The sequence below is a fragment of the Girardinichthys multiradiatus genome, chromosome 19 (assembly GCF_021462225.1).
Source record: "Girardinichthys multiradiatus isolate DD_20200921_A chromosome 19, DD_fGirMul_XY1, whole genome shotgun sequence".
Taxonomy (NCBI): Eukaryota; Metazoa; Chordata; class Actinopteri; order Cyprinodontiformes; family Goodeidae; genus Girardinichthys; species Girardinichthys multiradiatus.
Window position 1 is genome coordinate 29,525,742 of NC_061811.1, and position 12,679 is coordinate 29,538,420.

The following is a 12,679-nucleotide window of genomic DNA, read 5'->3' on the forward strand; positions in this document are numbered from 1 at the left end:
CTTTAATGCACTGGGGTTCCAGCCAGAAGCGGCTGCTAATGTGCGAAATTCAATGGTAAACTCGGCTACAGTCCTGTGGCCCTGTTTCAGGTTCCATAATCGGCGGGATAAGCCCGTCCGATCAGTGGAACCAGAAAAAGTCAGTCGAAATTCATCAATGAAATCCTTATAAGAGCAGCCAAAACATGAAGGATCCTGAAACCTGGCTTCAGCCCATTTTAAGGCTTTACCAGTGGGTAAACCTAAGATGAATGATATCTTAGCTTCCTCTACAGGGAAGGAATGAGGAGAACAGTTAAAAACCAGAAAACATTGCAAATAAATCCACCACAGTCTACCTCACCAGAGACCTTCTCCAGGATGGGGGAAGTGATGTCACGAAAGGTATTCAAGTGAGGAATGGATGATGCAGCAGCACCGCCAGGTGGAGTGGAGGACGTACAGGCATTAGGCTGTTCATTCTGCAGAAACCTTTGCATTTGTCCAGCCATCTGTTCCAGACATTGATTAGAAAAAGTTAGTTGTTCATGTAACGATCTGAGCATGTTGTCATGCGACTGCACTAGCCGATTCTGGTCGGCAAACTGTTTCCTGAGCAGGTCTGCTGGGTCTTGTTGGGCTGAGTGTTCTGTTATAATGTTAGTAATTTGCTTGACCCACATGCAAACACACTCAGGAAACCAGGAAAGGTTATAGGGTTTATTTTACAGGTAGAATAATTTTGCATTGAAGATCCAGTGGAAGATGAACAGGTTTTGCAGGTTCTCTGGAGAGAAAGGCTCAGATTAATTCAGAGTTTTCCTTTAGTATAATGTCCCAGAACATCCAAACAATTTGCTTACTTGAGTCATGTGTAGTAAATACTCCCGAGGGGTTACCGTTGAGAAAGGGAGTCGTTAGTCCAAGGAAGTAATCCAACTAGAAGCGCTTCACAGTTGGTCACAGTCTTCACCAAACAAATGCTGGGAAATCCAGGAGCTCAGCCACAGTCAAAAGAAGTGAGATCCAAAAGCTCTTACGGTCTGGTTGAAAAAATTGTTTTTGTCCAGGTTCCAAGTGTACAGAATCTGCCCACACCTCACAGGTACTGTCAGGAAGCAAAACAACCACAAGGTGAACAAAGAGCACAAATAACACAGGCGAGATTACTCAGGCTAGAGATTACCACATGGGCAAAACATTCAGCCGACGAAGGACTGGTGGCAGGCTCCTAAATACTCCCAACTTGTCACAACAATTTCTCTACTCCACATAGGTTTGAACTAATACATACAATCTCCAAAAATATACATACACCACACTAATATTTAAATAAATGCCTCTTTGTAAGTTTCAGAGAAATCACACCTCATAAACAAGGTTCTGAATCTTGGCATGGACCTTGCTTATAAGCATTGTCAAATTTTTAATCTGGTTGAAGTCGGAGCAATTTCAGAAGCAAAATGTTTGCCTGGGTTACACAATCCTGAACCAGTTTTGAAGTGTTTCGTATCATGGTCAACCATCTATCTCAAACTGTCACCCTCAGATAAAAGAAGAATGTGAGAACCTTAAAAACTGGAAAACAAATGAAAAATCAACACAAGTCCTTGACTTGGCAAGAAAAACAAATCTTCAAGCTGACTGTGAACTGGACAATGCGTGAACAGCAGTACTGTCCACAGTGAAGCCAGTTTTACATCAACATGAATAAAGAAAGTAGCAAAAAAGATAAAAGAAAGAACTACCTGTTCTAACAAAGACGACTTCTAGTTCAACTGAACTTGTTTTATAGACAAGATTAAACTGTATGACAACAATGACGTGAAGAATGTTTGAAAAAGTCAAGGTCAGGCTTTCAAACCTAACAACACTGTACCAACTGTCAAGCATGGGAGTGGCAGCATCATGGTGAGGGTATGTTGAATGCTGGCAGCACTGGTGTATTGCACATGGTGGGTGGATTAAGACTGAGGACTTCTTCCATATTCTTCAATTTCACCTTAAATCAACAGGCAGTCAAAAACCAAAAACATTTAGGTACTCCAGCTGAAAAATAATTTCAAACACCCATAAAAACTGGTGTGAGACAAATAAAGCAGAGTAATCTTAATACATTTTTTTGGGGGGGGGGTCACTTTAGTTGCCATAGTATATGTTTCTGCCTCCAAACATAACAAGAATCCCTTCACTTACAACACATTGACCAAGAAGTTCCCCCAAGCTCCTTCTGTCCCCCACCAGAACTGCATCCTGTACAATTTGTCTTGCTAAGAGTTTTCCACTTCCCAAACCTGTGTTGCCCTATTTTCCTTGCTTTCCCATGACACCTGAGAGCACATTCATCATCTTCACCATTTCATCCGACAGCAGTCCTATTTTACTTACCACTCTTCTGGCCCACTTTAACAGGCTTCTGTACACCTTTCTGAACAAAAGCCATTTTCCTGACACATTCATCACACACAAGCGTTTGCATTTTTATCAACAACATGATTGTGTTTTGTTATGTCGATCACACCTCAAGTATCCAAGTATAGCATTAAGTATAAAACTGTTATGAATTATGCAAGTTCCACATTCCACTGGTATTCTAAGCATGAAATATAGGTGATCTTAGTCTGATCTCTGAAATACGCAGCTATTTACTTTGTCCTTCTTCTTCAGCCTCTTCTAGCCTGGATGCAGCCCCGCCTGACCATGGCTCAGTTGAAAGGCGTTTATTTATAGATGAGCTCAAAACCTACTTTAGAAATTACTGTATTTTCTCTGGCTATGATGCTCATCATTACTTGTTCATGTTTTGATGTAAAATAGTCTTACGTTTGGAGGGCTTTTCATTTAAAAATTATTTTAAATTAAATTTATTAACCCTTGAGCTGATGGATAATCTAATCTAATCATATTTTGTCAAGCTGCAGCCACAGACATCCATATTATTGGGGTTTATGTGGTTGGATTTATTCTAACATTTGAATATGCTTTGATCTAAACCATTTTTTTGTGGCTCTGGATAAATGTTTAGTGATGTTGTCCCGCTGGAGTGTAAACCTCATTTGTAGTCTCTAGTCTTTTGCATCCTCTAACACGATTTCATCTAGTATTAGACTGTATATCGCTCTGTCCATCTTCGCATGAACTCTGACCTGTTATTCTGTCCCACCTGAAGAAATAGCCCCACAACGTAATGCTGCCACCACCATGTGATGGTGCTGTGCAGTCTTAGTTTTCTACCTCACATATCATTGTGCATGTAGGCCATAAAGTTTGATTTTGGTCTCATCTGATCGAAGTACCATTTTATGCATGTTTGCTCTTTGCCCTACATGGGATGTAGCAAACTTTAAATAGGACTCCTTTTGGCTTTCTTTGAACAATAGTTTTCTTTTTGCCATTCCTCCAAAATGATCAGATTTGTAAATTGCATTACTGATAGTTGTCATGTCAACAAATCATCCCACCTGAGCAGTGGATATGTGTAACTCCTCTGGAGTAATCAAGGGCCTCTTGGCTGCTTCTCTGATTAATACCCTCCTTGCTGGCCTGTCAGTTTAAGTAGACAGCCATGTCTCGTAAAGTTTGCAATTGCTCCGTAAACCCTCTATTTTTGGATTTTGAAATGAAAAGTGCTCTGTGAGTTATTCAAAGTTCAGGATGTGATTTTACAGCCTATTCTTCCCACCTTTCTGCTGTGTTCCTTGGTCTTCGTGTTCCTGGTTATTCACTAACGTTTTTGGACAAACCTCGGAGGCCTCTCAAGAGCTCTATTTGCCTGTTAGGTTAATTGGTAACTCTAAATTGCCCTTAGGTGTATGAATGAGTGTGTGCTTGGTTGTTTGTGTGTTGCCCTGCGATGGATTGGCGACCTGTCCAGGGTGTACCCCGCCTCTCGCCCATAAACTGCTGGAGATAGGCACCAGCTCCCCCGTGACCCACTATGGAATAAGCGGTAGAAAATGACTGACTGACTGACTGTTTTATTTTATTCGAAAAAGAAAAGAAAGCACCAGTTATGTTGATCTGTCACATAAGACCCCAATAATGTTACTGACCATTTTGTCACAACCAAATTTAGATCTGTGATTGTAATGTGATACAGTGTAAAACAAAACTGAAGGAGTGTGAATACTTTTACTTGTGCTTTTATTCTCCTGTTTTTCTGTTTATCAGGTTGCGAGCCGATTCCCCTGCACTACCTGGAGTGGAGCAATCCAGAGTCCATTATCCAGGTTGTCTTCTCTTGCCTGGGCATACTGGTTACATCATTTGTCGCCTTTATCTTTGTCCTGTACCGCGACACACCTGTGGTGAAGTCCTCCAGCCGGGAGCTCTGCTACATCATTCTCGCAGGGATCTTCCTAGGATATCTGTGCCCTTTTACCCTCATAGCGCGACCAACGGTAGCTTCCTGCTACCTCCAGAGACTTCTTGTCGGGCTCTCAGCTGCCATGTGCTACTCTGCCCTTGTGACCAAAACCAATCGCATTGCTCGCATCCTGGCAGGCAGCAAGAAGAAGATCTGCACCAGGAAGCCCAGATTCATGAGTGCGTGGGCTCAGGTGGTCATCGCCTCCATACTGATCAGTCTTCAGCTAACTTTGGAAGTTACTCTAATCATCATGGAGCCTCCAGAGCCAATCAAATCCTACCCCAGCATCAGAGAAGTCTTTCTGATCTGCAACACCAGCAATCTTGGTGTTGTAGCTCCGCTGGGATATAATGGTTTGCTCATCATGAGCTGCACCTACTACGCCTTCAAGACCCGCAACGTTCCCGCCAATTTCAACGAAGCCAAGTACATCGCCTTCACCATGTACACCACATGTATAATCTGGCTCGCATTTGTGCCGATTTATTTTGGCAGCAACTACAAGATCATCACCACTTCCTTCTCTGTGAGCCTTAGTGTGACTGTAGCTTTGGGGTGCATGTTCACACCAAAAATGTACATCATCATCGCGAAACCAGAGAGAAACGTGCGCAGCGCGTTTACCACGTCCGATGCTGTGCGCATGCATGTCGGAGACGGCAAGATTGCTTGCCGAAGCAACAGCCTCCTCAACATGTTCAAGAGAAAGAAGAACACAGGAAATGGCAGGTGGGTTCCTTAATTGAGGCTGAACTGTGCTCCTGAGGCACCTCAGGGATGCTCGTTTTACTGGAACTCCCTCTCTGAAGGAGCTTGACATCCAACTGTATTTACTTTCACAGAAGCACCTGTTGTAAGGTGAGACTAATATAGGCCCTTACTCAATTCACACAGCCATTTGATCCTTGCATCTGTTAAAATTAAAACAAGCATCTCTGTAAGCTAAGGGATAAAAAATGAGATCAAGAATAAAGGGTTTCTACAGGGCGCATTAAATTGTACAACAGACATTACTGCAGACCAGAAAATACAGGGGTTGGACAATGAAACTGAAACACCTGTCATTTTAGTGTGGGAGGTTTCGTGGCTAAATTGGACCAGCCTGGTAGCCAGTCTTCATTGATTGCACATTGCACCAGTAAGAGCAGAGTGTGAAGGTTCAATTAGCAGGGTAAGAGCACAGTTTTGCTCAAAATATTGAAATGCACACAACATTATGGGTGAAATACCAGAGTTCAAAAGAGGACAAATTGTTGGTGCACGTCTTGCTGGCGCATCTGTGACCAAGACAGCAAGTCTTTGTGATGTATCAAGAGCCACGGTATCCAGGGTAATGTCAGCATACCACCAAGAAGGACGAACCACATCCAACAGGATTAACTGTGGACGCAAGAGGAAGCTGTCTGAAAGGGATGTTCGGGTGCTGACTTGGATTGTATCCAAAAAACATAAAACCACGGCTGCCCAAATCACGGCAGAATTAAATGTGCACCTCAACTCTCCTGTTTCCACCAGAACTGTCCGTCGGGAGCTCCACAGGGTCAATATACACGGCCGGGCTGCTATAGCCAAACCTTTGGTCACTCATGCCAATGCCAAACGTCGGTTTTAATGGTGCAAGGAGTGCAAATCTTGGGCTGTGGACAATGTGAAACATGTATTGTTCTCTGATGAGTCCACCTTTACTGTTTTCCCCACATCCAGGAGAGTTACGGTGTGGAGAAGCCCCAAAGAAGCGTACCACCGAGACTGTTGCATGCCCAGAGTGAAGCATGGGGATGGATCAGTGATGGTTTGGGCTGCCATATCATGGCATTCCCTTGGCCCAATACTTGTGCTAGATGGGCGCGTCACTGCCGTCACTGCCAAGGACTACTGAACCATTCTTGCGGACCATGTGCATCCAATGGTTCAAACATTGTATCCTGAAGGCGGTACCGTGTATCAGGATGACAATGCACCAATACACATAGCAAGACTGGTGAAAGATTGGTTTGATGAACATGAAAGTGAAGTTGAACATCTCCCATGGCCTGCACAGTCACCAGATCTAAATATTATTGAGCCACTTTGGGGTGTTTTGGAGGAGCGAGTCAGGAAACGTTTTCCTCCACCAGTATCACGTAGTGACCTGGCCACTATCCTGCAAGAAGAATGGCTTAAAATCCCTCTGACCACTGTGCAGGACTTGTATATGTCATTCCCAAGATGAATTGATGCTGTATTGGCCGCAAAAGGAGGCCCTACACCATACTAATAAATTATTGTGGTCTAAAACCAGGTGTTTCAGTTTCATTGTCCAACCCCTGTACATCTCAGGTCAAAGGTTTGCATACATTCATGGCAGGCATAAATGTCTTTTTAATTTCAGGCCTTTAGTCATTCATTTGAAGATTTTTTTAAACAGGAATTGGCTAATTGAATATATTTTGGACTATATCTATTCCACACAGACTCAAATATATACTTTATTAGGTACATCTGTTCAGTTGCTTATTAACACAAATAATGAATCAGCCAATCCCATAGGAGCAATTGAATGCATTTAAACATCTAGATGTGGTGAAGACGAAGCTCAAATGCATCATCAACATTTGAGAAAAAAGAGGATTTAAGTGACTAAAGGTGGCATGACCGTTGGGTTGGTTAGAAGCGACTGATCTGTTTGGATTGCTGCAGACAGCCATCTCTGATGTTCTGAAAAATGCAAAAATAAAAGCAGTTGTGTGGTTCAAGACAACACAAAAGTGACAGTAGTTAAAAAAATCAATTGTTGCAACCAAGGTGTACAGAATACTCTGAATGCAAAACACATCAAACCTTGAAGCAAATGAGTTACAGCAGCAGACCACACCAGGTCCTGTCAGCTAAGAACAGGATGCTTATGCTACAGTTTAGAGCCAGCAGGATTTGCAACCAATCACACCCGCACCTACGACTTTAAATGGTGCCTTGTTACAATAAATGTATGCCCACTAAATGTTTTATTGCTGTTGAACAAGAACAGAATAAATAAAACATATTCATCAAAAATCTCTCCTCTTTGAATCACAAACGCTCGTGTAAACTGATGCCAAAAACCAAAAACATCATATCTGTGCGGTAAAAAAATAAATGTATAAATGAGAAAATGTATAAAACAAAATCACAAAATCAGATGAAACCCTCGAGAAACGTTGCTGAATTATTACAAAAAATTGTTTCAGAACACAAAAACAACTCAAAATACGACAGTTAATTGAAACTGGGACTGCGTTGCTGTGGGATCCCCATCTCAATCCAGGGCTCTACTACAGCTTACGCAGGCTCTCCAAATTTGGACAATAATAGATTGGAAAACTGTTGTCTGGTCAGAGACTCACTATTCGAATGGTAGGGTTAGATTTTGTCATAGCAACATGAAAGCATAAATCCATCCTGCATGGCATAAATGCTTCAGGCCGGTGGTGGTAGTGTGGTCGTGTGGTCAATATTTTCTTGGGTAACGTTGGGCCCAATAGAGTCGCTTAAGCATCGTTTAACAAAACAACCTACTTGAGTATTGTGCTGAACATGTCCATCCCTTTATGACCACAGAGTCACCATCTTCCATGATACACAAAGCTCAAATCATCTGATTTGAAGCTGACAATGAACTCTACGTTCACCAATTCTCAGTGCAGTAGAGCAACTTTGGGGTGAGTTGGAACAAGAGATTGGCATTTAGGGTGTGCAGCTGACAAATCGATCTCAACTGTGTGATGCTAAAAGCTTAATGTGGCCCCAAAACCAAAGGGATGTTTTGAATACCTTGCTAAATCTATGCTACAGAGAATTAAGGCAGTTCTAAGAGCAAAAGGGGACCCAACCCTCCACAAGGAAGCTGTATATATTAAAGTGGCCTGAGAGTGCACTTACATTCTCCTTTCATGAAATGGGTTTTGCCTCTTTGTCCTATGTCAACAGCCAGTCTTTTCCAAGCTTTAGCAGCCTATTTGGAGGAAATCCTACGTGTTCATTATTTCCACCACAATTTGCAGGGCATCAGTTTCACTGGCAACAAAAATGATCCATTGCATGATGCTATCACCACAATGATTGACTGTTGGAAATTAAAATTAAAATGAATTTTGCAATTTCTGCCAAGTCAAATGGTCAAATATTCAGCTAGACTTATTCTGGAAGCTAGTTTAAGGTGGTTATGTGAGTTACAACTTACTAAGAAACATTTAAGCAAAAGTTAATAGGAGTGTGTAATTAAAATTGAGCCTCAGCTGAATAAAGAAAATTCTCAATAAATGCAATCATATGCACCAAGTTTTTGTTTTGTTTTATGGTTATTCCACTCAGGAAAGAGAATGGTCCAAATGCATAATTTAAAGCCTAAAATTAATTTCATGCCGCTCATGACTGCATGCAAGCTTCAGACTGGAAATGTGAGACCTTTGTGTGCTGAATTGGAGCTTCTTTCATGAACCTGCAGATACCCTGAAACACCACCTATAGAATGAAAAACAATATCTATTAAATACCAAACCAGCATGACTTTCTGACATGAACTTGAAATTGTGTTTTTCTTCACCTTTCCGGGTTCCTGCGCAGTAACAGCCATCTTTATTTTGTTCATAGTTCTAATGGAAAGTCTGTGTCATGGTCTGAACCAGGTGCAAGACATCCTCCCAAAGGGGATCATATGTGGCACAGACTGTCAGTGCATGTGAAGAGACAGGAAGCAGGTTCCAATCAGATGGCTGTCATCAAACCCTTAACTAATACCTACCAAAACACTGCCCGGGAATTCTCAGACCTCAGCACTAAGACTTTGTACAATGTGGCTGAGGAGGATGAAAACGACCCGCTCACTTACAGCTCCCCTGCCACTCCCCCCATGATGGCCCACGGGCAGATGCCAGCCTGTGACATGACAAAAGAGACGGCCAGGGACATAGAACTCTATTCCCCAGAGCATCTAGAGCAAAACAGCATTATCCCTCAACATGGCGTCATGGACCACCTGCAGGAGGAAATTGTTCTGAGTAAGTTCAGCAGTGATATCCATGAGCTCAGTGAGGATGTTTGCATGCCTCAGGCTGTGTCAGGCATGCCAGTGTACCACCAGGCTCACCTCATCCAGCAGGAACCGCTCCTGCCTGTCCATCTCGACCCATTTGATGAGGAGCCCATCTCACCATTAGAGGAGGAAGAGGGGATGGAGAATGAGCAGTTCGGCCTTCTCCAGGGCTACATGTATAACAATGCCCAGATTCACGACGATGACGACTTGATAGAGGTCAAATTAGCGATGGAGGACTCCGTTGCCCTGATGCCTCCCTCCCCTTTCCGGGATCGCTCTGGTACCCCAGCGAGCCCATTTCCCAACTCACCAGTGTCCGAGTCCATCTTGTGCACACCTCCAAATGTCAAGTATGCCTCTGTCATTCTTGGAGACTACAAGCAGAGCTCCTCAACTCTGTGAGTTAATGCCGTAAACGTTAAAGGTTCTGCTATATGTTAAAGTTTACATCAACATGCGCTGTATGTAATAATAAATAAGGAAAAGGTTACTCTATGGTTGTTTTCACTCAGTAGCTTTTACTTCAGTTCCTACATTTTATAAGAATTAAATACGCAGTATGCGGTAGTGCAAAATTTGGAATCTTGTATATTTCTGATATAAGATTTTACATTTAAGTAGACTCTGCCTTTATTTGACAATTAAATAAGATTACAGTGGATACATGTACATTTATTAATTTACAAAACAGATTTTGAACCAGTTCTGACTATAGCTTCAATATAAGTCTATTCACTTTGACAGTGTGCTAAGAAAATGTATTTTGTGATTACACATTGTGACTTCTGTCCTTCATCTGATAAAAGGAGAATTAAAACAGCTTTTGGATGCTAGAGGCATCTTATTTATGTTAATGTAGAAGTAGATGAGATGAAGAAAAAGCTGCTCGTTATGAGTTTAAGCTGAAGAGCAGTCGGTCCAGGCTACACATGTTCTTCATTAGCTTAGCATAAACGCAGACAAAGACATAAAAAAGCTTCTTTACAAATATGATCACAACCTGTGGCTCCAATCATCTTCCATGTAGAAGACTTTCTTTCATGCAATACGTTTTCCTCCACAGGTTTTTCTGACTCCATTACCAAGAGGCACTTTCTCTCACTACTGAGCTGGGATTTTTTAATTGAAAATAACTCGTTTATTAAGAAAAGTGGTTCAGTTTTCTTCTTCACCAGTTCATACACCCATTTTGTACCAACATGTTGCCATTTTGTCACTTTTGTATCCAAACTGTAGCAGATCAGAAATTTTATTTCCATTTGTAGTTTTGTAGTATTTTCTAATAATTGTGGAGATAAGCAATAATAAAATGCCTGAATCTCACATATAATTTAATTTAACTGTATATTGTTTTGATTCTAAATTATGTTCTGTTTTTATTTATATTGTTTCTGATCTCTATTTGGGCCAGTTGACTCTGATGAAATATGTCAGATTGTGCCCCTGATCAATATAATAACTATGGCTGACCTTTCCTGGGTATATATTATACAACAGAGTAATAGCCACATTTCCTTACAGTAAGCTAAATTTAGAATATAGAAAAAAATATTGCTTTGTTGGTTGCCAAAGTGTGCAGAAAACATCTACCTGGGCAATGGGAACTGAAACATTTCCTGTGTATAGCATCCATTTTATACTTTAAAATGTCAATTCTGAAACTATTACGAAAGGCTGGGAAAGACATACTTTATCATCTACAATTAACTAAAATGTCAAACTACTGATTTAGAGAACTTTTGTAAGTTTTGAAAATGCCAAAATAACATTTTCTTTTTTTCTTGTTTAATGTATATCTATTTATCTGTTCCACAAAACCTGTATCATGAATGTAGCAGAGGACAACTTCAAGTGCCACGTTTCCGTGACAGCCCTTTCTTTTCTACGTTTAACACATTTTTGTGTTCTTAAAATCCATGTAAAACAAGTGAAAAATTTGTACCTTTTATAATTAATACATCTTATCTCAGAGCTAGATAATAAATAACATACATTTGTTTTGTGAATGTATGAATTGTGTATCATATTTTGGTATTCAGGTTGTATCTATATGTGTAACAGTATTACAGCAGACAGGAGACTTTAGCCGTCAAACCTCTGGTTATATCAGTTTCTTGAATATTTAGACTCTGAAAGTCTATCTCAGTCATATAAGAGAAGTGCTTCTGTTACCATTAGTAACCAAGCTATTTTCAGATCATGCAGTATAAAGTCCACAGTTACATTGTATTTACTGTTGGCAATCATTTTAGTTATACTTTTAAAAATGAAAAGAATTAAAACTTTTTATGCTTTTTCTTGTCTGTGTTTCATGATGAGCATGTATAGCTCCCTGAGATGAGGCGACCGTCTCAGATAACTGATGAAACGAAGAATGCGTAGCCCCGTTTGTTTAAAACCGAACAAAAGATCACACGAGAGGTGGTCATGAATGAAATAAAGAGATTTGGAGACACTGTTTAGTTCAATTTTTTTGTTTTAGATCAATTTATTTTTCAAACTACGGTATATCCAACACTGACTTTCTACAATTGAACAACAAAAAGAGCACCAGTTTAAATATCTATCAGCTCAAGTGACCATGGGAAGTAGTTGATTATGGTAATTATGGCTCCACATGCAAAATGGCTCTTTATGTATTGGGAGATAAAGTGCAGAGAAAAGCAGCCTTTTAATTTTTGTGTGTGTAAAACCCGTTTGTGAGGGAAAGGTTTTTACAAATATAAATCTGAAAATGTGGTATATTTGGCCCAATTCACTCTGATACCCCTAAATAAAACCCACTTCCTTCTTGGTGATTTAAATTCCTGGATGCCTCCAGCTGTTTTGTAAAGGCATTTAATTTGTTAAAGAACTTTAGTGAACAAACAGCATCGTGAAGACCAAGGCACACAACAGACAGATCAGAGATAAAGTTTTTAGGTTATGATTTTTCAAGCTTTGAGCTTCTCATGGACTATTGTTCAAGTATGGCACAACAAGTAACCCTAGCAAGACACTGGCCGCACAACTAATCTGTCTGTCTGGGTAAGTAGAGCACTGATTACAGAAGCAGCCAAGAGGTCAGTGGTAACTCTGGAGGAGCTGTAAAGATCCACTGAAAACCATAAGAGGTCTTCTTTGCAGTTTGCCACAAGCCGTACAGGGAACACAACAGACATGTGGAGGGAGGTGTTCCGGTCAAATGAGACCCAAACTGAACAAACCCCCTGCGTCGGTAAACTAAGACTACATATATCCATTAACACACCATCTCTGTGTGGAAACATTGTGGCTGC

The 12,679-nt window shown here is 40.9% G+C and overlaps 1 protein-coding gene across 2 annotated transcripts in view; it reads left to right on the forward strand.

The window, feature by feature from the left end:
• grm1b (glutamate receptor, metabotropic 1b) overlaps positions 1-11,857 on the forward strand; it is a 38,461-nt gene extending 26,604 nt beyond the window's left edge. Inside the window, exons 8-10 of one of the 2 annotated variants that reach the window (XM_047345983.1) lie at positions 4,150-5,077; positions 8,957-9,799; positions 10,465-11,857. In XM_047345983.1, coding sequence (XP_047201939.1) covers positions 4,150-5,077; positions 8,957-9,799; positions 10,465-10,474 — 1,781 coding nt within the window. In that variant the 3' untranslated portion in view covers positions 10,475-11,857. Of the gene's footprint in view, positions 1-4,149; positions 5,078-8,956; positions 9,800-10,464 lie in introns of those variants that run through there. The other variant, XM_047345984.1, reaches the window with a different exon arrangement.
• The last annotated feature ends 822 nt before the right edge of the window (positions 11,858-12,679 follow it).